This window comes from Malaya genurostris, chromosome 2 (assembly GCF_030247185.1).
Source record: "Malaya genurostris strain Urasoe2022 chromosome 2, Malgen_1.1, whole genome shotgun sequence".
In the NCBI taxonomy this organism is placed as follows: domain Eukaryota; kingdom Metazoa; phylum Arthropoda; class Insecta; order Diptera; family Culicidae; genus Malaya; species Malaya genurostris.
The window spans coordinates 215,933,927-215,958,826 of record NC_080571.1 but is presented as its reverse complement, the minus strand read 5'-3'; the positions used below and the strand labels follow the sequence as shown (position 1 = coordinate 215,958,826).

The window sequence follows — 24,900 nt, the reverse complement described above, 5'->3', positions numbered from 1 at the left end:
GAGTGTACTGGGCTTATTTTTTTGTTCGCTAGTAAAACAGACAAAGTTAGTTCAATTTGTAACTAAAATGCTCTTATAATTGATTTTCTCGATTATTACGAAATTGTTCATTTTGATGACAATACTGCACCTAACTGATTCCAACTATGCATCATTTTATAAACGAATATTGATATATTATTCAACTGGTTGGTAAGTTGTTCACTAAAAATATCTAGTTTGTGAAGTTCATATCATATCAGTACATAAGCGAATAATATTTTCCCATTTCTTATAACTTTTGAAAATATTATAGATACTTTTTTGTCCACGCTTGGTGAGTGGATATCAATAATTTATAGTTTAGAATTCCTAAGTTTGGGCTGAGCATATTTTTTCAAATCTTTATGAAATTTGTATTTTCGAGACGGGATTGACAAGTAAGTTATTGTAGTTAATGTCATTCTCAACAGACATCTAGGGAAGCTAGATGGCTAAAAACAATTTGTTGTGCAATTTTCAACCTATGAATGAATTTGAACATTGCATTTTTGATTTAATTGGTCTTGTCCCTTACACAACACCGTAATTTTTTGCTCCCGAGGGTGACGCAATTGAATTTGGCAAAACTCATACAGTTAGTACGTGCGATTATCGATATTCGGATGTGTGGAAAAGGCATATCAGTTTTATTCGTATTCACGTCATCGAGTTATGTCTCTGACATAACCCTCCCGTTGTTTTTTTATGAACTATGCATTGAGCATTACTATTGCGTAGTGACAGATGCAAAAGTTACATTATCAATGTGATTTTGATCCAAACTGATTTCCTAAAACCTTCATCCTGCATTCATTTCATTGCGAATTAAACAATACTTAAACCGTGCTGTACAAGAGCGCTATTTTTTTCCAACTATGGTGATAGGGAAGTTAAAAATAGACAATTTTCACTGATTTGACAAATTCGCAATTTTCTTCAATTTCCATAAAAATTGACTAAAATCATTGATGTACATGCTCCTTTAATATTCATTATTACCTTTTACTAGATTTCCCAAAGATTCAAAATTGACAATTTACGATGATTACAAAACTCTCATTAACACGTGTTGCCCTTAGTTAAAGTTCTCCGTGTTGTTCGTGTAAGTTCTCCGAAGCTTTTAACTGGTTTTGACTTCCGTGCATTACAACGATCGCTACTGGTTTACTTCATCCGAGATTTTACCGAACGACGTTTGGATTCTATGAATCGATAACAGTTCGCCTAAGAAAATTTGGTACTGTTGAACATCTCTTCGATTTTGGCTGTCACTAAATTCCACATATGTAATTTTTTCCCAAAATGCTCAAAACAGATCCAATCATCCATTGATTGGTCTCACTGGAATCAGGAATAATTGTAGCTCAAAATCACCACCGATTTTGTGTGACGGAAAATCAGTATCGAAATTGATCGATGTGATTAAAAGATCGCTGATCAACTGTACATAGAACAAGATCAGATCAATTGGGTAACCTTTAGAGACGTGTTTAGTGACAGCATTGAGTATTTCAATTGGTAGGACAGCTCTTCGCATTTGTGAAGGCTAGCAAGTTCGAGCCCTGTCTCCAATTTTTTTTTTTCATTTCCGCAATTTCATCTCATCATCTAGCATTTTGCAATTTGTCTTTCATTAGGTTTTAAGTACTTATCAGGCACAGTTAACGATAACTTAACTTTATAAAGTATGAAATGATATAAATCTTTAGAAGTAATTGAATTTTTTTCTATTGCATGCAATCTGATAGTTGAGTAACACCGCAGATTTCAACACCTGATAATAAAATACCAATCGTTACTCGTATAGATTGAATAATTATTTTTTATCGTTTTTCAATTTACCTTGCAAAACCATTGAAATTAAATTGAACATCCATGTCGACAAGCATGGAAACCATACAACATTCAATCGCAAAGCTAAGAATCATTGCTTTGATTGATTAATAATCCCACGATGCACTTCAAGCGCCAGCCATAGATTGAACGAAAACATCTTCAGCATTGAAAGCATGGTCGGTTTGCATTTTCATATTATTCATAAGTTTCAACAGGTTGAAAAAGGAACAAAAACTAGCATCATCGATAACGAGATTGGTGAAAACATATGCATAACTTGATGGTCATTGGTTACGTTCGTTATGTCAGGTCAAGCCAGGTCAGGTCGGAAAAAAGCGTATTTGAAAAGCAATCAATCCAGCGCCAGATCCTGTGACGGTGATGCGGTTTCACGATAACGTTAAGCAAAAAGTAACTCGGAAGGGGCGTTCATTGTCATCGTTGTCTCGTTATCGTTTTTTTCTGCTCGTGTCTAATGAGATGCATGTTATCGAAATATAATAGAACACTGGATAGGTAATATGCTGTGTAAACGGAAGAAGCGAAAGGTTGTTTAACGAGCAGAGCATTTTTTTCTATAGTGGGAGTTACTCGGTTCTCAAGTGCTTTCTTGAGGTATTGATTTTTATACACACTTAGTAAAAATATATGAAAATTAGTCAGAATTAAACTGTATATACGATTGAAATTAGGATGACGGAATTTCGTATCATATGTGTAATTTCATTCCCATTGATTTTGAGTCCCGTTTGTAAGAATTTTTCAAGGGGTGACTTTTGTGGCTCAGTGATTAAGTCTCGCGAATCTTCATCGCGAAGTTATTCTGTTTATCGAGTGATTCACACGCTTAAAGGAGAACTCATAATAATAGGTTAATTCGTTTGAAAAGAGACATATTTTAACAACAAAAGTACAATGAGATTGAGATTTTATATATGTATAGGTTATCACTTTAAATTCAAAAATTTTTCTGAATTTTTGAAATATTAACAAAATACTATGTTAAAGAGTACTGTTTTCAATTTTTCTATTACACTGGTACGATTGTATTGGAAATTCTGTCTAATTTTGATTACATGTGTCATTTCATCGTGCTGGTTGTCAAAATGGTGAGATAATTAAGTGCTCACAGGTTCCTGTCTCATGGCACCTCGTGTGTCTATGATAACATTTGGTTAATTGCCTCTTTCATATTACTCATAACATCATAAATATTACTGTGGAATTCGTGAAAACCACTATTCATTGAATAAAAATAGGAAGGTTTGTTCGGACTTCATCTAACAAACTCTACAAATCCTGTTTACTTTGTAATTATAGAAATAGGAAGTAGTATCCATAAAAAAAATGGGAATTCCGTATGAAATTGTAAGACTTTTCCTTTGGCCCTATAAGTTTGTGAAAATCGATTTGGCCATCTTGAAGGAAAGTGAGTGACACCCTTTAGCAGTTTTTAACCCCCATTTCCAATTCTTCCGGAACCGGATTCAGATGACCGGTATAGCCGAAGTTGGTTTGTTTTACAGCAACAAATATGGCCTAAAAATTAGAACAGTCTTGAATCTAGTTAAACCTAGACTTACTATCTAATGTTCTATTTCGATTAAATTAATCAAACGAAATCTAATAAACGAAGCGAGCCTGCGTTTCTGTCACTTCTGCACATGTAAGTCAAGCTAAACAGCATGAATCAGCAGCATAAAACATGCAGGAGGGTTATTATTATTATTATTATTATTATTATTATTATTATTATTATTGACATCACTACACCACCGGCAGGGTATTATTGCACTACCGGATGTGAAAATTTCATATTTTTTTCAAAAAAAACTTTAATTCATTGACATTTTTCATATAATTTATTTTACCTCGGCTTTACATTCTTTTATTCTTTCGGTCGCACTTATCATCAAATTGCTAAAATTTTTAATCAACCGCAGCACCGTCTTTTACCAATATCACACATTAGTAGCAGACATCCGTAACCGTTTCGTTTTCTTCATAACATGTACGAAATAGAACGAAGCACCCATACATATTTATAAATATTGTCATTCGAAAACGTTAACACTCATCGTCCTGTAACTGTGGATCCGGAGGTCGGATCCGGATGAAATTTCACAGTAGATTTAAAGATAATATAAGCTTTGATTCAAATCAAGATTTGTGAAAATCGGTTCAAGCATCGCAGAGAAATCGAAGTGAATTCTATTTTTAGAGTTTTTCTTCACAATTTTCGGTGCTTCCGGAAAAGGAAAAGGGGGGACCAGTTGTGTTTTATGCCCACAAAATAACAAGTTCTGCAAACTAGAAGATTTATGGGATTTATGGGATTTGTACCTGTTTTTGACCATCGTTCGTGAAAAAATACGAATGAAATTTGTAATTTTCCACTTATCACGCTTTAGTTCCGGAACTGGAAGTTTGATCCTAACAAAATGCTCTACAAATTTTTAGAAAACAATGAGAATTTGATTTGAATCTTAGTTTGTTAAAATCCGTTGAGCCGTTTCAGAGAAAATTGAGTGCACACGTTTTCTCTAATTTTCACATTTTACCACGTAACTCCAAAAGTAGGATCCAAATGAAATGCAATAGTAGGCTATGGGACCATAGGATCTTTCATTTGAATCCAAGTTTGTGAAAATCTCTGAGAAAAGTGAGGGCATATTTTTGTTACATATATACAAACATACACACACACGGACACACACAGACATTCGGTCAGTTCGTCGAGCTGAGTCAAATGGTATATGACATTCGGCTCTCCGGGCCTCGGTTGAAAAGTCGTGTGAAAAAAAGTGATTGCATAGCCTCTATATGAAAAAGGCAAATTATTCAGAAGTGTGCAATCTCATACTATGTTCGATGGGTGTAATTGGCTGGTTCAGAAGACTGAAGGTATGGAAGGTTTCGAAACGGTAAGAAAAGAACCATTCAATACAAACTCGAGTATTGGACAGATGAGAAAAAGTTAATTATTCACACAAAACTGAAGAACATAAATTAAATCGGTGTCGATTGCTTGCCAGCTGCAAAGAATCGATGATCTCATTGTAATGTTTGAATCCATTTGATGCAAACATTTCATTCAGGCGGGGCTGGTCGATGGAGTGGTCACCTCGAAACATGATTTGTTCTGTATACGAAATGGGTAAGAATGGGAATTCGATTGAGTCAACACCTCCCTGAGTCCAGGACTAAAGTTATTTACATGTATACACAAAACACATGGAAAAATCTTTTCTCTGTAAACCGCTGCCAGACAGTGGTGTTTGGGATAGGTCAAACACACACACATGCGTCATTTCGACGTGCTTCGTCCAAAACCCCTACCATTGGGATATGACGAAAAAATCGCCAACACAAAACATCAATATTTCCGCTAATAATTAACGGATTCTTACAATTTATGCCTTGTTTGATTGGTATTACAATAAAGTATCTAAATTTGAAAACATATCTAGCATTCAAGGTAAATAAACATCAGATCTAACAACAAAACGTCAGATCTAAAAACAAAAACAATAGCGTACATACTTCCAGAAAGACCATTTATTTGCAACTAGTCAAAATTGCCTAAATCGGTCCGGCTTGTTGTATAGTTATTATTGTGTACAATTTGAATCTCAAAACATATTCTGTGTACGATGTCAAACGTGACAGATATAGTCAAAAAAACTAAAACTCTTGACATGAAACTTTACGTAACTTAAAAACTAAACGTCCAATTTCAAACATATTCAATAGCGTTCTGACCGACGAGGAGGCCTTTGATTTGCAATTAATTTGATTAAAATCAGGTCAGTGTCTGCTGACATTTGCGCAGGTCGTCGAGCTGAGCCGATTGATATATGATACTCGGCCGTCGAGGAATTTTTTTTAAAAGTTTGAGCGAATTATATAGGGGAATGTCGTCAGGGTTGGGCCATTGCTTTTTCTTTTAAATGACAGGTGCTGCCATCGATGTTATATCATGAAAGTATTATTCTCAATGATAGCAAACTTTCCAATGTATTGTTTGTCACGAAGAATGTTTGGTGAAAGTTTTGTGCATTTGTCTTGTTTTTGGCAGTCCTAAAAGTTTCTGAATAGCCGTGAAAACAGCTCAAATCTTGGACAAAAATGATGACAGCTCCAAAGTAAGTATATATTTCCATTATGTAGTTAACCATTAACAAGTTTTTCAAGAGAAAATATTATTTCTTTAACCTGTTCGCATGTTGTGTTTCGCGATTAGAAGAAGTAAAACGCTTGTTGTCTAGGTTGGGCCACTCATGTAGTCAGGGTTGGGTCACATAACTTTTTTTCGTTTAGTGCCTTGAGACCGTTTTCACTTGTCTTGAGACCGTTTTTCGCTTGTTTTCAGTATAACAGTACATCTGAAAAGGGTAAATTTCATGTGAACGACGTTTCTCGGGCTATCAAGTCTGTAATGTTGGAAAACGAATCCATAAGAGCTGCAGCAGGGCGGTTGCTTTTTTTCTTCAGTGACCTTAAAATTCTTATTGATAGTCTATTAAAACTGATGATCCATTCAAATAGCAATAACAGTTCGGCTGAAAAGTTCGTATCGTTTAATAGAAACACACATTTTTTTTGCCAAAATTCGTTTTTATTATTCAACATAATTGCCATCAGAGGCGATACAGCGATTATAGCGATCTTCCAACTTTTCGATACCATTTTTGTAGTACGATTTGTCCTTTGCCTCAAAATAGGCCTCAGTTTCAGCGATTACCTCTTCATTGCTTCTAAATTTTTTTACCAGCGAGCATTCTCTTGAGGTCTGAGAACAGGAAAAAGTCACTGGGGGCCAAATCTGTAGAACACGGTGGATGAGGGAGCAATTCGAAGCTCAATTCGTTCAATTTCAGCATGGTTTTCATCGACTTGTGACACGGTGCATTGTCTTGATGAAACAAAACGTTTTTCTTCTTCAAATGAGGCCGTTTTTTGAAATTTCGTCTTTCAAACGCTCTAATAACGCTATATAATAGTCACTGTTGATGGTTTTTCCCTTTTCAAGGTAGTCGATGAAAATTATACCTTGCGAATCCCAAAATACAGACGCCATAACCTTACCGGCCGATTGTTGAGTCTTTCCACGTTGTGGGTTCGGTTCATCGCGTGCAGTCCACTCAGCTGCCTGTCGATTGGACTCCGGAGTGAAGTGATGGAGCCATGTTTCGTCCATTGTTATATATCGACGAAAAAAATCGGTTTTATTTCGATATAACAGCTCCAAACACTGCTCAGAATCATCAATTCGTTGTTGTTTTTGATCGATTGTGAACTCACGCGGCACCCATTTTGCACAAAGCTTTCTCATGTCCAAATATTCGTGAATAATATGTCCAACAGGTTCTTTGATATCTTTAGGGTGTCAGCTATCTCGATCAACTTCACTTTACGGTTATTGAAAATCATTTTGTGGATTTTTTTTCACGTTTTCATCGGTAACAGCCTCTTTTGGACGTCCACTGCGTTCATTGTCTTCAGTGCTTATATGACCAGTACGAAATTATGCAAACCACTTACGAATTGTTGCTTCGCCCGGTGCAGAGTCTTTTTCATCAAAAAGTAGTGTTTCATCAACACACGAAATTCCTTTTTTCCATTTTTTTCACAATAACAAAAGTAGCTTCACTCAAAATGCAATATCTCACAAACTAATAATCAGACAGCTGTCAAATTTATACACGTATCTTTTGAAGGTTGGTACTAACTGAAAATGGTATGGATTTAATTCTAGTGGCGCCCTCTCATAGAAACGATACGAACTTTTCAGCCGATCTGTTTTTCATATAATGCGTAGCAATTCACCCGAATTAGAAGTTTCTTATGGTGGACCAAACTTTTAAATAAGACATCAATATTGAGTATATGTAAACAAAAGATACAGGGCAAATTCAAATAGTGGTCCAACCTAGACGACATTCCCCTATCTATTTTTTAATATTTATTAAAAAACGGTAGAACATGTTGTTGTAATTCATTTTTTTTCCAGGAGATGTTTCCAGATAAAATTCGATCGGATTTTTTTTAAATTTTATCTTTCATTTGAATCTGAGCTTATGAAAATTGATCAGCAGTGCTTGAGAAAATTGAGTTTACTTTTTTAAATTTTGTTGGTCATTTTACCCCTTTACTTCAGAATCGCATCCGAATAAAATTCAATAGCATGATATGGGACTTACAGCATGTTTAAAAAAAATGACAATCAAAGATGATCGAGAACATTTAATGTTCGTGCACTTAAATTCTGATTAAAATTTGACATAATAACTATCGAATTATTATTTATCGAGTAGTCAAGTTTAACTATAACTACGGCCCAATTCATAGTTTGGCGCATTGAAAGTTATTTGGATTTATTTGGCACTGTATTGATTGCAATACAGAGAACGTAAGAAGAAATTTGAGAAAAACTTACTTCGTTTTACAATGTATTGAAACTTCTTACTGCACTATTTTCTTTTACTTCAGGTATAAAAGATATTACACAGAAGTAATTTTGACTCAAAATCAACAGTAATATTTGCAAGATTTTTTTTTTCATGTCAGCAGGGTTATTTTTTATAACGACAAACTGTTAGCTGCTCGACTGTCAAATTTTAACTAAAAGTTAAAAAAAAAATCGCAACATGGTCCACAGCCTTAGTGTTACTAGAAATACTTAATAAGGTGTCTAAATAAGTTTAGTTTTTCAACAAGATGATACTAAAAGACCCAAGGCGAGCGCAGTAATGTACTATTTGTGTAGAAAATTAGTTTTGTTATATTATTCTTAACATTGAAAGTCGTTCACCGGTTGGTGTCATCAATTCTCAGTTATAAAAGATACACACCAAAAAAATTTGAATTTTACAGGTGACTTAATCCCTCATACAATGTAATTCATAAAGACCTAGTTTGTCAAACGACAGTAAATTTCATTTGTAATGATCTTGGATCAGCATGAATTTTACTGGCTTCGACTGTAATGTCCATTCGGCAAGCGAATGCAACTGTATGAATTTAAATGAACCTTTTTACCAGCCAGGCAGATGTGTGCTTCTGTGACTCAGTCGATTAACGATCGTACTTTGTGATCCAATGATTCTCGGTTCAAGTCACGACGGTCGCTATCATTATATGTCATGGAATTTTAGACACAATATTAATTGTTTTTGCATGTAAATTCGCGTAAACTTCGATGCTCCATTGATGTGCATCTGATAAGATGTAAAATCACAGGCTTTTTTCGAAGTGTGCTTTGAAAAAATAAATTTTACGCTTGACGTAAATCCAAACATGCCGTAATTTCTTCGGTGATGACACAATATTACATCTACTAACATGTAAAAATAAATTTTTCATCTGCATCGAGGTAAGCTTCATTCAATTAACAGTGAAGGTAATGATACGACTTATCTTTACATGCTTTGAATCAGAGATGGAAATAAGCCCATTTTGAGCACGAAAATGTGAATCAAGATTTCCGATTGTGAATTAATTGAATTGAGTAACAAACCTAAAATTGCGATTATGTTTTAAATTGTGGGAAATGAAATTGAAGACCTTTTGAATTTCTAAGTAAAACCAAAATTTATCTTATCAAAAATTGTTCGTCTCAAAATTCATTATAATATTCACAATAAATATGTGATATGAAAGGATAATACTGACTATTTTTATTTCTGTGAATCGAAAATTTGCTTATTTCCACCCCTGCTTTGAATTAGGAATATAAGTAAATCGCGACGCTACTTCTATGTGCATCTATTAGGATGTACATTTTTCTGAGTGTGTAGGTATTACAACGAAGTATCTCTATTTAGGAATCCATTTTGTTGGTTGGTAAAGGCGCTGCGAGCCAGCCGTAAAAAAACTATTGCAACGGAAAATCAGCAAGAGAGTAATACGAATCGAGACCAATGGCAACGACCCCTGCGACTAAAAAGAACTTGCGATTGGAAGCTCGGTACGTGGAACTGCCGATCTCTCAACTTCATCGGGAGCACCCGCATACTCGCCGATCTACTGAAGGACCGCGGGTTCGGCATCGTAGCGCTGCAGGAGGTGTGTTGGACAGGATCTATGGTGCGAACGTTTAGAGGTGATCATACCATCTACCAGAGCTGCGGCATAACACGCGAGCTGGGAACAGCTTTCATCGTGATGGGTGATATGCAGAGGCGCGTGATCGGTTGGTGGCCGATTGACGAAAGAATGTGCAGGTTGAGGATCAAGGGCCGTTTCTTCAACTTTAACATAATCAACGTGCACAGCCCTCACTCCGGAAGCACTGATGATGACAAGGACGCATTTTACGCGCAGCTCGAACGTGAGTACGACTGTTGCTCAAGCCACGACGTCAAGATCATCATAGGAGATCTAAACGCTCAGGTAGGCCAGGAGGAGGAGTTCAGACCGACGATTGGAAGGTTCAGCGCCCACCAGCTGACAAACGAAAACGGCTTACTACTCATCGATTTTGCCGTCTACAAGAACATGGCCATTCGTAGCACCTTCTTCCAACATAGCCTCCCTTATCGTTACACCTGGAGATCACCACAGCAGACGGAATCGCAAATCGACCACGTTCTGATTGATGGAAGGCACTTCTCCGACATTATCGACGTCAGGGTCTATCGTGGCGCTAACGTCGACTCTGACCACTATCTGGTAATGGTGAAACTGCATCCAAAACTCTCCGTCATCAACAATGCACGGTACCAACTACCGCCACGGTACAACATAGAGCGATTGAAGCAACCGGATGTCGCCTCAGCATACACGCAGAATCTCGAGGCAGCGTTGCCAGACGAGGGCGAGCTCGATGTGGCTCCCCTAGAAGACTGCTGGAGTATAGTAAAAACAGCCATAAACAACGCAGCCGAGTGCACCGTCGGGTACGTGGAACGGAGTCGACGGAACGAATGGTTCGACGAAGAGTGCAGAGTGATTTGGAGGAGAAAAACGCAGCGCGGGCAAGTGATGCTGCAGCATGGAACCAGGCAGAACGTGGAACGATACAAACAGAAGCGGAAAGAGCAGACCCGCATCTTTCGGGAGAAAAAAACGCCACCTGGAAGAAGCGGAGTGTGAGGAAATGAAACTGCTGTACCGCTCTCAAGAAACACGGAAATTCTACAAGAAGCTCGACAAATCCCGCAACGGCCCTGTGCCGCGAGCCGAAATGTGCAGAGATAAGGACGGGAGCCTCTTAACGGATGAACGTGAGGTGATTAAAAGGTGGAAGCATCACTTCGATGAGCACCTGAACGACGCGGAGAACGTAGGCATGAGGGTTCAAGATGACGGGCGAAACGACTACATCAGTGTAGCAGAAGACGGAATTGATCCAGCTCTCACATTGAGGGAAGTTAAGGATGCCATGCACCAGATCAAAACCAGCAAAGCAACTGGTAAGGATGGCATCGCAGCTGAACTCATCAAGATGGGTCCTGAAAAGTTGGCCACGTGTTTGCACCGATTGATAGTCAGGAACTGGGAAACCGAACAGCTACCGGAGGAGTGGAAGGAAGGGGTAATTTGTCCCATTCACAAGAAAGGCGACCATTCGGAATGCGAGAACTTCCGAACGATCACAATTCTGAATGCCACCTACAAAGTGTTATCCCAGATCATTTTCCGTCGTCTATCACCTAAAACGAATGAATTTGTGGGAAGTTATCAAGCCGGCTTTGTCGATGACCGATCGACAACGGACCAGATCTTCACCGTGCGGCAAATCCTACAAAAATGCCGTGAATACCAGGTCCCAACGCTTCACCTGTTCATCGACTTCAAGGCAGCATACGATAGCATCGACCGCATAGAGCTATGGAAAATTATGGACGAGAACAGCTTTCCTGGGAAGTTGACTAGAATGATCAAAGCGACGTTGGACGGTGTGCAAAACTGCGTAAGGATCTCGGGTGAACTATCCAGTTCATTCGGATCTCGCCGAGGACTGCGACAAGGTGACGGATTCTTATGCCTACTATTCAACATCGCCTTGGAAGGAGTAATGCGAAGAGCCGGGCTTAACAGCCGGGGTACGATTTTCACGAAATCCAGTCAATTTGTGTGCTTTGCGGATGACATGGACATTATCGCGAGAAACTTTGGAACGGTGGCAGAGTTGTACACACGCCTAAAACGCGAAGCACCAAAGGTTGGACTGGTGGTGAATGCGTCGAAAACAAAGTACATGCTAGTAGGCGGAACCGAGCACGACAGGGTTCGTCTAGGAAGTAATGTCACGATAGACGGGGATACCTTCGAGGTAGTGGAAGAATTTGTTAATCTCGGACCCTTACTAAGGGCTGACAACAATGTGAGTCGTGAAATACGAAGACGCATCATCACTGGAAGTCGTGCCTACTACGGGCTCCAAAAGAATCTGCGGTCAAAAAAGATTCACCCCCACACGAAATGTACCATGTACAAAACGCTTATATGACCGGTGATCCTCTACGGACACGAAGCCTGGATCATGCTCGAGGAGGACCTGCAAGCACTTGGAGTTTTCGAGCGACGCGTGCTAAGGACGATCTTCGGCGGTGTGCAGGAGAACGGCGTGTGGCGGCGAAGAATGAACCACGAACTCGCTTCACTCTACGGCGAACCCAGCATCCAGAAGGTGGCCAAAGCCGAAAGAATGCGATGGGCAGGGCATGTTGCAAGAATGCCGGACAACAACTCTGCTAAACTAGTGTTTTCCTTGAATCCGTTTGGAACAAGAAGGCGGGGAGCGCAGCGGGCAAGATGGGTGAACCATTTAGAACGTGATCTGGCGAGTATTGGACGTGATTGAGGATAGAGAGAGGCAGCCACAAACCGAGTATCGTGGCGAACTATTGTTGATTATGTGTTATGTGCAAATAAATGTTTGTATGTATTTTGTTTTGGATTAAATTAATTATGATTTTGTTTTGGATCAAATTAATTATGATCAAATTATAACATCAAACTTTGTGTAATTTAAATAGTAAACAACGGACCAAGGAACGAAGACCTTTCATTTGCAACTAGCCCGATCAAAATCGGCCTCTCTGTTCTGTACACACATACAGACACACACACTAACGTTTGCTCAGTTCATCGAACTTAATCGATTGGTGCATGATACTTGGCTCTCTGGGCCTCGGAAAAATTTTCTATAAAAAAGGTAAGACACTCAAAAAATCATGAAGCAAACAGTGCCAATATTCTAAAAGTTATCAGAGTTATTTTGTTGAGAAAATATACCAGGTGTATCGTTTTGAAAACCAATTTATGGAATAATCGTAATATAATATTATTAGAGGTTTCATTCAACTATGAAACAAGTCAATGTGGAAATATATTCAATCCATCAAAAACATTTAATAACACAGCTCAAATGGAATGCCTACGAATTTTCGGCAGAAAGGCGCATGAGACTGACTTGCGGTCAATGATCGTGAATATCAATAAGATTAGTTAGGTACATCAACGTCAATTTGAATCAAATTATACTTCCGAAACTTTACGTGAAACTGATTGAAACTTGACTGAAATATGACGCCCTTCTCATGTTATGCATCAGTGATTCTGCTTTCATGCTGGCTTGTTAGTTGATTGAAAATGGTACAGTTTCTGTTAGAAAAAAAAAAATTGATACTGCTAGTAAAAAAATATCGATCTTTATCATCATCATCATCATCATCATCATCATCACCGTCATCGTCAGCAACTAGTCATATTCGTTGTTCAAATATTTTCTTTGCCGTGCGCTTTCATGTGCCGCTTTCCGTAACAACAAACATCGATTTTTTTCTCTGCTAGCGAATCCTACCGCCATCGACTTTTTGCTCGTAAATCGTGAAGTGATTGGCCAATATTGAATTTATCCACTCACACAGTTAAGGCTCGAAAGTCAGCAGAAGGTAAAGCGGCACACGATGCGAATTTCGATCTCATTAAGTGGAACATCTCCGCAGTAGTAGTTTGGTACTCCGGTTATCGGGTTCGCGCCCGGCATGGCAAATGAGATTTTGGCCGCGAAGTGATTGCAGATTTAATCATATCCGAACAAGACGGTTGGGTTGGGTGGGGGGTTTACTTGCCATGGAAAATGTGCATCGTTTGAGAGTAGAGAAAAAAATGGGAAGAACAAGAACTATACTTACGTTGCTTCGCTAGGAACCCGCTGGGACACAATTTTCTCCGCTTTTGGTAACCGGTCCTGGCGTAGTGGCTGTGCGTAGTACGGTTCATCATTGTACGTCATTAGGGTGGGATCTCGTTCCACATGGATGTTCTTTTCGTCAGCAGAGGATGACATCCCGCTGGCATGATTGGTTTCACTACCATTGCTGTCTTCCGCTGCCTCACCCGTGGCTCCCGAAGATGACGATGCGATGACAGTCGAGGACGAATCACCACTGCACCCAATGCCCGTCGTACACTGTTGGCCCGCGGACGGTTTTGATTTTGGATCGCATTGATTGCTGTAGTGCCCACTCGAGTCCAAACATTCCACACTGCGAACCTGGATACCACTTCCGCATGATACGGAACACTGTTGAGTGAAGAGAGAAAAGTTATTCAATAATACGATAGTTACTGAAAGATGAAAGCTATCGGAGGCATCAATAGTTAGAATTATGATTATTACTGGTATGTCAGCTTGTGGTAAAACACAACTGAATTGTAATCAAGCCAGACGGTTGAAACTGGAACCAGCTGATGAACATTTTCACGTTTCACAGATTTATTTTTTCTAGCAAACACTTGAATTCAGAACCCGTGTACTGCTCATACACTCTACACTTCACCCTTCGACTAGATTGTTGGCTAACGTTTTCCAACGCTTCGCAACTAGTTTGAAAACAATATTCAATGCAGTGAATTACAAATTCACATATTTTAAGGGTGCGTTCTACTGTTGTGCAGCAGGAATATTAGGGCTATTCGAAACTGTTGCCAGATTGATAATACGAACCAATTTTGTAGCAAAATTGTGATACTTAGAATTTAGTATTCCTCAGTACAGGAAGAAACATTCCGCATTGCGTCGTATGAAATGTAACACCGGAATATAACTCAGCATATTGGTTCAAATTATAATCCTAATGAATGGTTAGGTCAAGAAACTATTTTTCTACAATAAAAAAAATTATGAGAAAAATCGTAAGTTCAACAGAAAAGATCCGTAAACACATATTACTTATTTTAATCATCCTAGTAGAGAAATGATGCTTTTCGCAATATTTATGTATTTGTTTATTATTGTTAATAAGAAACATTTTTGACCACTACTTCCGGAATTTCCGGAACTAAGCAATTAACAAGACCTGTATATTGAAGAAGTTTTGAAATATTTTATTTGCATCGTCAATTTCAATGACAATAAGAGATTTTCAACACTCATCACCTCAGTTCGCATTCACATCGCATCCAAGTCAGTCGATATAACAAAACCGCTTACGTTCGGGACGGAAGAATCCAAGTACAGTATTGTGTAGTGAACAATAGAACGACCTCGAAATGAGTGAACCAAACGAACAAAAGCTACCGCCAACACGAAAGAATACAATTGTTGTTGACTTCAGGCAGTGCAAAATTCAATCTTCGATACGAGAACTTAAAGAGCAAATTCATCTTGACATTAAACGTGTGCATTTACTTCAATGCAATAAGACAAATAATGTTATTTACATCCAGTTTTATAAAGAGTTGGATGCAATTCAATTCGCAAAAGACAATAACAATGTGCACTATGTGGAGGACGAGAACATTAAGTACAACATTCCAGTATATATGGAAGATAGTGCTATAGAAGTGCGTGTGCATGATCCTCCCTCAAGCGTCAACGATTCTTATATTCGCAAAACTATGTCCCAATACGGAGAGATACTCTCTATCGAAAAAGAAAAGTGAAAGTACTTTTTCCCCGGTATTCTAAATGGCGTACGTTTGTTGCGTATACACTTGAAGAGGCCTATACCTTCTTATGTGATTTTCGGTCAAGATACAAGAATTCCGTGCAAATCACTTGTTATCTATGACAATCAGATGGCCACATGTCAATATTGCCAAAAAGCTGTTCACCACGGTAAGTCATGTGATAAACCGGACAAGGAGACAATCACACCAAAGGACAACGGTGCTTCCTTCACACCAACCCCAAGCAAACCCAGTACTCCTGTGACAGCCACCAACAACAATGAAGCATCCCCTTCAACGAAACCATCAGTATCCCCTATAGAACAAAGTACACCCGCTGCAGTTAACAACTTACCCTCCAACCAACCAGCAACTGCAACCAATGTACAACAAGGCGCATCTACAGCAACTCTCAACGAGCCCAAGACTACGATCAACAAGGACAACGAAAATAAAACAGAAATCACACACAACACCGACGATGAAGCAATGGATGATGAGATAAGCCGCGGACGAAGTGACCCCCGGTCCACGTTGGATGGAAATGGAAACTCATCTCCCCCTAGAAAAAGGGTGACAACGAGATCCAATAGCAAAAAAAAAAAAATTTAAGTAACAAAAATGTAAGCCAATCGGCCACGTAAAGCTTTTACGCAAAAAGGCCAGAATAAAAATTTTATTACAAAAAAAACACTCATCACCTTTTAATACCGGTACCGGAATTCGGATTTAATAGCCACCTAAGGAACCATTAGACTTTCAATTTGAGCCCAATGTTATTTAAATCGGTTATGCCATCCCAGAAATATTGAAGTGAGATCCATTTGGGTGTTTTTAATCACTGTTTCCGACATTTCCGGGAGCGAAATCCAAGGAACGGTATAGCCGAAGTAAACATATTTGGTATTTAACTTTAAATAATGCTGAATTGAACTGATCAGCAATGATTCGAAGAAGCACACTAGAAATTGAAAATTTTACAATTTTACACTAATCATATATAATTCAGAAATTCTCTACACGAAACGACCGAAATCAGCTTTGCGCCTAATTCGTATTACTGTTTTTGAATTAGTTGATTTTAACAACAAAATTTCCAGATTAACTATGAAATTAGTTAAAATAGAGAATTTACTGTGCTGAAAAAAACTCTTATTTTTAGAGAATGTGTTTAGTTGGCGAATATCATGGACACAAACCAGCAATATTTCAATTCAGTACGAAATTCTTATTGACAACTAATTTTGTTATTAAAATCAGAAAATTTGGTTCTATTTATCTATCACAATCATTGCTGAAGTACAGCACAAAGAAAACAAAAATTAAATTGATTTTATTAACAAGTTTATGAGTCAAAAACTCATGAGAAGTGTCAAAGCAAAACAATCCATTAAAAAGCTGAAAAGGACAGTCTTGTTGAAACTGCTTGCGAATTGTTTTGATGTGTTTCGCATGTGTTACGATATATCCATATATAAATTTCTAAACCGATATGTAAAAATGACGTAGTGGAAAGTTCTAAGCAGTAGTTCAGAATTTGTGCGCATTTGAAGCGATTGTGTGTAATAATAATATTCCGGCTCAGAAAACTTCCAAATATCATTTATCTTGAGACCAGTTTGAATATTTCGTTCATATTTTGCATCGTGATATAGAATAACAAACGATAGTACAATTTGGATCTAAACATGCGAAAATCGGTCGTTAACTATTTAATTAGTTGAAATTCAGAATTTACTTTGTTGAAAAACACTCTTGTTTTTAGACAATGTGTTTAGTTGGCGAATATACCAGCAAAATTTCAATTCAAAACAAAATTCTAATTGGCAACTAATTTTGTGATTAAAACAAAAAAAAATGGACTCTATCTATCTGTCACCATCGCTGCTGAAAGACAGCTCAAAGGAAAAAAGGAATTTTTATTAACAAGTTTATTAGCCAAAAACTCATGGGAAGTGTCAAAACAAAACAATCCATTAGAAAGCTAAAAAGGATAGTATTGTTCAAACTGCTGGCAAAGGGTGTAGCCGGGTTTGCATATAAAAACTGCCCTCAAACAGAAAAAAAATGATATACGCTGTTTGAAATGGTTTATATTGGAGATGATTTCCCCAAAATTTTAACCCTTGAACTGCCATATTGGTGGAGTTAGGGTGGTTCTTTCATTTTATTTAAATTTTTTTAAAACCTCTTTAGCAAAACAATAGAAAAAAATTAGGAATGTTTTAAGAATTATGGGAAACCTTTCTGATTTTTTTCAGATTTTTTCATGTGAAAAAAATATGTTCAAAATTTTCGAACTTTTTTCATTTGCACTTACAATTTTGGCACCACTCTAGATTTTACATTTATAAGTACATTACGCTGTATTTTTTCAGATTAAAAAAATGTGGACGGGTATAATATCAGACATTAAAAAAATAAATAATTCGAAAAATTCAAATTATTATCATCCGATGGAGACGCATGGTAGAATGCCCTTAGAACTAAATACCATGCGTTTCCATCTATAACTTGAGTTCAGGGCTTAAGAAAGAATTTCATTCTTAAAATTATTTACACACGCCCGTACGTCTGTCTCGATTTAGCTAGTAATGATAAGGAAAGACTAGTGAGAGAAACATGAATCAGAACTAACGAATTGATAAATATTTAGGTTTAAATATACGGTTTACAGTTTTTATTTATGAACTGATAAGTCATTTCACATTTATTGTATTCAAATCTCATAAATCAGCAAATACACTGTAGTCAATTTTAATCTCACATTTTTGCTATATTGAATAAAAATTCTAAAGGACAGTAAATTATAGTTCTTTTTAGAAAAAAGTATTCTCAGAGACCAAGCGCAAAATCAAAAAAAAAAAAAAAAAAAATGAAACCTTGCGAAATCTAAAAAACTAGTTAGGGTAAACTGTTCATCAACGTTCTGTATCACATGGTATGAATAGCCAAGTTGCCTGAAATTGTTCAACAAGACAGCTAAAGTCAAACGGCTTAAGCTCATAAAGACGGATTAATCAAACTGGGATCGGACTGACAGTAAATCCGTCGAAACAAAATGTATGAGAGGGAAATGCTTTAAAATATATCAGGTGTGCAACTTTGCTTCCGCCGTTTTTTTTCCAAAATTAAAAACTTTATTGCGAAAAAGTGCTTACAGATGTATTATTCAAAGTATTGTCCGTCGCTAGCGACAACCTTCTCCCATCTTTCCGGCAGTTTTCGAATCCCGGCTCGAAAAAAGGAGTCCTCTTTTGACGCTATCCATTTTTCAAACTCTTCGAAGGATTGAAAATGTTGATTTGCAGTAAAGTAAATCTTCCCGTCACCATAAGAAATTAACTAACGGTGTATAAACCACAGTTTTTAACAGCTGCTTGGAGATTCAGCTACGTCAAGCTGAAATCGGACAGTTACGGTCGGATAACGGATCAGGATAACGGATGGCAAACATTCGACAATGGTTCTTGAATGTGATTCGGCAAACTCAAGAAAAAGAGAAGCATAGCGAGGAAGGTGGATCGATCAAATAGAGGGTGACGCACGCAGTATCTGAGTCTTGAATGGCCTGCAAAGAGTGGTCATAGTCTGAGCTATATGGAGACGTATCTAGAAGTTACAGAATAGACACCAGAAAAAGACCACTAAGTGCAAGCAAATACGATGAACTATATTTGCGAAAGCCTATGAAGTTCGATGTTTATACATAGCTTAGTTTTTCATTCATTCTTAGTTAATACATATTTCGATTAAAGCAACAAAAAATCCGATTTTCCGAAATTGTTTAATAAAGGGGTCCTCTTCAGGAAATAGCAAAACACTGAAAATATTAAGTTTAAAATCGACGATGCGAATTAATACGTTCTTTTTGGGTCTTCGGGACTTGCTGCAGGCGCTTCGACATGATTACAATCTGGTTTATAGTATTTCTTAGGACTGCTAATAGCTAACCTCGAAACCTCCAGACTATTCCGCAAGATGTTGAAGTTAGAAACGAATTACAACCGTCCGCTTTCACACATGTTCACTAATGCATTCCCTACATCATTGCTTGGTAAATCGAGCCAGGCGTGCGGGCGTGTGTAAATAACATAAGAAATAAAATTCTTTTATCATTATTAATTACGTCAACACTGAAGCCCTGAACTCAAGCTGTAGATGGAAACGCATGGTATTTAGTTCTAAGGGCATGTGATATATGATTTTAGAACTGAATGTTCGGCTGAAAAGTTCGTATCGATTAATAGAAACACACATTTTTTTGCCAAAATTCGTTTTTATTATTCAACATAATTGCCATCAGAGGCGATACAGCGATTATAGCGATCTTCCAACTTTTCGATACCATTTTTGTAGTACGATTTGTCCTTTGCCTCAAAATAGGCCTCAGTTTCAGCGATTACCTCTTCATTGCTTCTAAATTTTTTACCAGCGAGCATTCTCTTGAGGTCTAAGAACAGGAAAAAGTCACTGGGGGCCAAATCTGGAGAATACGGTGGATGAGGGAGCAATTCGCAGCCCAATTCGTTCAATTTCAGCATGGTTTTCATCGACTTGTGACACGGTGCATTGTCTTGATGAAACAAAACTTTTTCTTCTTCAAATGAGTTTTTTTTAAATTTCGTCCTTCAAACGCTCTAATAACGCTATATAATAGTCACTGTTGATGGTTTTTCCCTTTTCAAGGTAGTCGATGAAAATTATACCATGCGAATCCCAAAATACAGACGCCATAACCTTACCGGCCGATTGTTGAGTCTTTCCACGCTTTGGATTCGGTTCATCGCGTGCAGTCCACTCAGCTGACTGTCGATTGGACTCCGGAGTGAAGTGATGGAGCCATGTTTCGTCCATTGTTATATATCGACGAAAAAAATCGGTTTTATTTCGATATAACAGCTCCAAACACTGCTCAGAATCATCAATTCGTTGTTGTTTTTGATCGATTGTGAGCTCACGCGGCACCCATTTTGCACAAAGCTTTCTCATATCCAAACATTCGTGAATAATATGTCCAACACGTTCCTTTGATATCTTTAGGGTGTCAGCTATCTCGATCAACTTCACTTTACGGTCATTAAAAATCATTTTGTGGATTTTTTTCGCGTTTTCATCGGTAACAGCCTCTTTTGGACGTCCACTGCATTCATCGTCTTCGGTGCTCATATGACTAGTACGAAATTTTGCAAACCACCTACGAATTGTTGCTTCGCCCGGTGCAGAGTCTGGATAACACTCATCAAGCCATTTTTTGGTATCGGCGGCACTTTTTTCCATCAAAATGTAGTGTTTCATCAACACACAAAATTCCTTTTTTTCCATTTTTTCACAATAACAAAAGTACCTTCACTCAAAATGCAATATCTCACAAACTAATAATCAGACAGCTGTCAAATTTATATACGTATCTTTTGAAGGTTGGCACTAACTGAAAATGGTATAGATTTAATTCTAGTGGCGCCCTCTCATAGAAACGATACGAACTTTTCAGCCGATCTGTTACCATGCGTCTCCATCTGATGACAATTGGATGGAGACGCATGGTTCTTGGAATGATTTATTTTTTTAATGTCTGGTATTATATCCATCCACATTTTTTAAAAATCTGAGAAAAATGCAGCGTAATGTACTCAGAAATGATTTATTTTTTATGTAAAATCTAGAGTGGTGCTAAAGTTGTAAGAGCGAATAAATTCTGAAAAAATCAGAAAGGTTTCCCATAATTCCTAAAATATTCCTGACTTTTTAAAATTTTTGAAAAATTTAAATAAAACGTCAATCAGAAGAACCACCATCAATACGGCAGTTAAAGGATTGAAATTTTGGGAAAATCTTCTCCAATATAAACCCTTTCAAACAGCTTATATCATTTTTTTTCTGTCTGGGGGCAGTTTTTATATGCAAACCCGGCTACACCCTTTTTTGATGTTTTTTGTATGTGTTACGATATATCTTTATTTTAATTTTTAAAACGATATGTAAAATGCCGTAAACTTCTAGTGGAAATTGTATTTATTCAGAATTTGTGCGCATTTCATGCGATTGTGCGTGATAATGTTTTTACGTGAAACAGTGAAGTGAGTTTCAAATTTTGCAGTCCAATTGTATATGTCAAACGAAGTTCTTTGTATCCTACCTATATTGCAACTGGTTGTACTTTTTTTAGTTGAAGTCTACAACGAAACAAAAAAAGTAGATTTCTATGTTTTAAAAATATAGCTTTGGATCAAGAAAATAAGATCCTTCACAGTTTGTGTAGAATACTCGTAATTGGTTGCTCTTCTCTGTGGCTTCTTGTTATTTCATGGTATGTTTCACTCGGGCTACGCCGTTCGGAGTGCTACTTGTATGCGGTTTTTGCTTTCCGAGTGCTCAAAATTTTGAGTGAGAGAGTCAAATAACGAAAACAGTGATTTTTTTGATGAAGATGTTAGCATTAGCTAATTTCTTGAATTAGGAAATGAATTTTTCTAATTCACAGGTAAATACTGTCCCAAAAAGTATGGCAAAGCAAAGTCTTGGGATTACATTCCTTCCGTGGAATTTGGCCTTTCTGTTTCAACAGACTTCGCAGCCGATTCTTAGCGGACAGAATCATCACATGGCTAGTACTATGGATCCTACGGGTATGGACGCACTTTGAGTTCACTGTACATAATTCACAAGTGTTAGATGTTCAAATTTTATTCGATATACTTATAATATTAGACTACAACAACAGAATATTATTCTCAACATTTGCTACTTAGCCATTGTAGACTAGCTGGCGCACCTTCTTGCGAACGTTCCTCATTAAATTCCGTACAGACTTCTTGGCGATAAGTTTTGACACTTTTTTCCAATCTTTTACTTTAATGCCCAAAATTCCTCAATTGGTCGAAGTTGTGGGCAATTTGGTGGATTCATGTCTTTTGGGACGAAAGTGACATTTTTGGTAGTATACCATTCTACCGTTGATTTCGAGTAGTGGCAAGATGTAAGATCTGGCCAGAAGACAACAGGATCCTTGTGGCTTCGAATCATGGGTAGAAGTCGGTTTTGTAAACATTCCTTGATGTATATTTAGCTGTTCATTGAAGCAGTGGTGATGAAGGGTTTCGAAATCTTACCGCAGCTGCAAATTGCTTGCCAGACCATAGCTTTCTTATCAAACTTTTCGACTTCGATAGATGTCTCGGACTGGTTTAACACTTGCCCTTTGCCCGCATCGTATAATATTGTGGTCCCGGCAAGGACTTGTAATCGAGTTTCACGTAGGTTTCGTCGTCCATGATTATGCAGTTCAAATTTCCAGCAAGAATCGTATTGTACAGCTTTCGAATCCTCGGTCTGATCGATGCTTCTTGTTTCGGACTACGTTTTGGTTGTTTCTGCTTCTTATAGGTTCGAAGATTCAAACGAAGAACATTTGACTTCGAAGTGCCCACTTTTTTGGCCACATCCCGAACTGAAACCTCCTTTTTTGCTCGAACGTCTTCCGTGTAGGTTTATCCAACTGAGGGTTATCAGGACCTTTTTTTCAACCCGTTTTCGGTTTATCCTCAATGGTTATCCTCACCGAACTTCCTGATTGCTTTTCGCACGGCGCGTTATGTGCACCATTTCTACACAATTTTTCTACGTTGTTCTGCTGAAAGTCCACGCATTTCGAAACAAACTAATGAACACGAATAAACAACTGCACAAGTGGTTAGAGAAGAGTGTAAACAACAGGACCCAGCCATAAAAATTGACAGATTCTGAACCATTGCGAAATTGCAGCGATTTTTGGTTGTGTCCATACTTTCTGGGACAGTCTTTATTGTAAGTTGATGACCACACAAACTCATTTCGGAAATATCTGCGGAATCCGGTTTCTAAAAAATAGTGATCTGGAACTAACTCTCTTCTCCCTGCAACGGCTTGGATTCAAATTAAAGGTCCTACAATTCTATACAGAACTCCTAAATTTTGTCTGAATCTGACTTTCGGTTTTGGAGTTACAGATTGTTTGAAATTTCAAGCCGTCGCTTAGGGCGACATTGCAGAAGTAAAATCGGGAAATTTTCTTCTGATTTTGACTCAAAACTATTCATACCGTTTTCGTTTTTGAACCTACACGCGGGCGACTATGACTCCGAATACAATGAACACGTGATACGCGCCCTAAACAACAACTCAGAAAAAGGAAAAAATAAACAAATTCGCATGGATGTCGTGGTGCGACCCGAGAAAATTTTCAGAGCGAAACTACGCGATTGGAGTTCGATCTAGAGTAACCCTAGGTTGCTACAACAAACATCTCAAAAGTTGTTTGGGCGACTCTGGGTCAGCTCTCGGGATGCTCTGATCAATAAACGAAAACGATATTAGATTCGTTGGTTATATTAGTTCTTGCCCGAATAAACATTCCTGTATCTATTCAATGAACAGTTTTTTGAAGATTGTCATAGTAATATTTATGATAATATGAGTATTATGATAAAGGTTTTCTCATGGAACGGTTATATTATTCTGTAACTCCAGCAATACATTACAGATATGCATTATCGCCGTTCAAAATCTTTTGTTTTCAACTCGAACGGCCCCCAGTATCGAACTCTTTGAATCTATTCTAATTTAAAGGATTTTTCTGATTTTGGATTGCAGGGAAATTTTGTGGAACTTCCAATGATGCTGCAACCTTTTCCTTACCCCAGGTTGACAGTTCAATGCACAGGCCGCTGGTCTTTTACAAGCCAGTTTCTATGTTCGAGTCCCGACCTGGAAAGATTCTTTGTGTCAATAGGATCGTAGCACCAGCCATGCAATGATTTGGTACGATAAGAATCGGCTGTGAAGTCTGTTGAAAAAGAAAGATGAAGAAACTTGACCTGGAGATGAGGACGTCCTTAAATGTTGGTAAAATATGCAATTTGAGCTGGAATGGTTTAATTCCAAAGTAAAGTGCGGACCCTTGTCGTAGGCTACTCTTGTTAGTAAACTCGCAGAAAACAGGATGCGGGTGTCTACCGATACAATCAAGATTATAAAACGCAGCGCAGTCCATGGGTTAAAAAATTGTCCCAATCGATTGAGCTTTCAACACCAAATAACGATTTCAAAACAAATATTTTCGAAGCAATCAATTTCAACGCTTTGGAACAGTTTACAAAA

General features: G+C 37.7%; 1 protein-coding gene across 2 annotated transcripts in view; it reads right to left on the bottom strand.

Annotated features, from left to right (window-relative positions):
- LOC131427532 (protein madd-4) overlaps nt 1–24,900 on the bottom strand; it is a 671,835-nt gene that overhangs the window by 46,265 nt on the left and 600,670 nt on the right. For both annotated transcript variants that reach the window (XM_058590802.1, XM_058590803.1), the window contains exon 10: nt 14,004–14,395. In XM_058590802.1, coding sequence (XP_058446785.1) covers nt 14,004–14,395 — 392 coding nt within the window. The remainder of the gene's footprint in view (nt 1–14,003; nt 14,396–24,900) is intronic.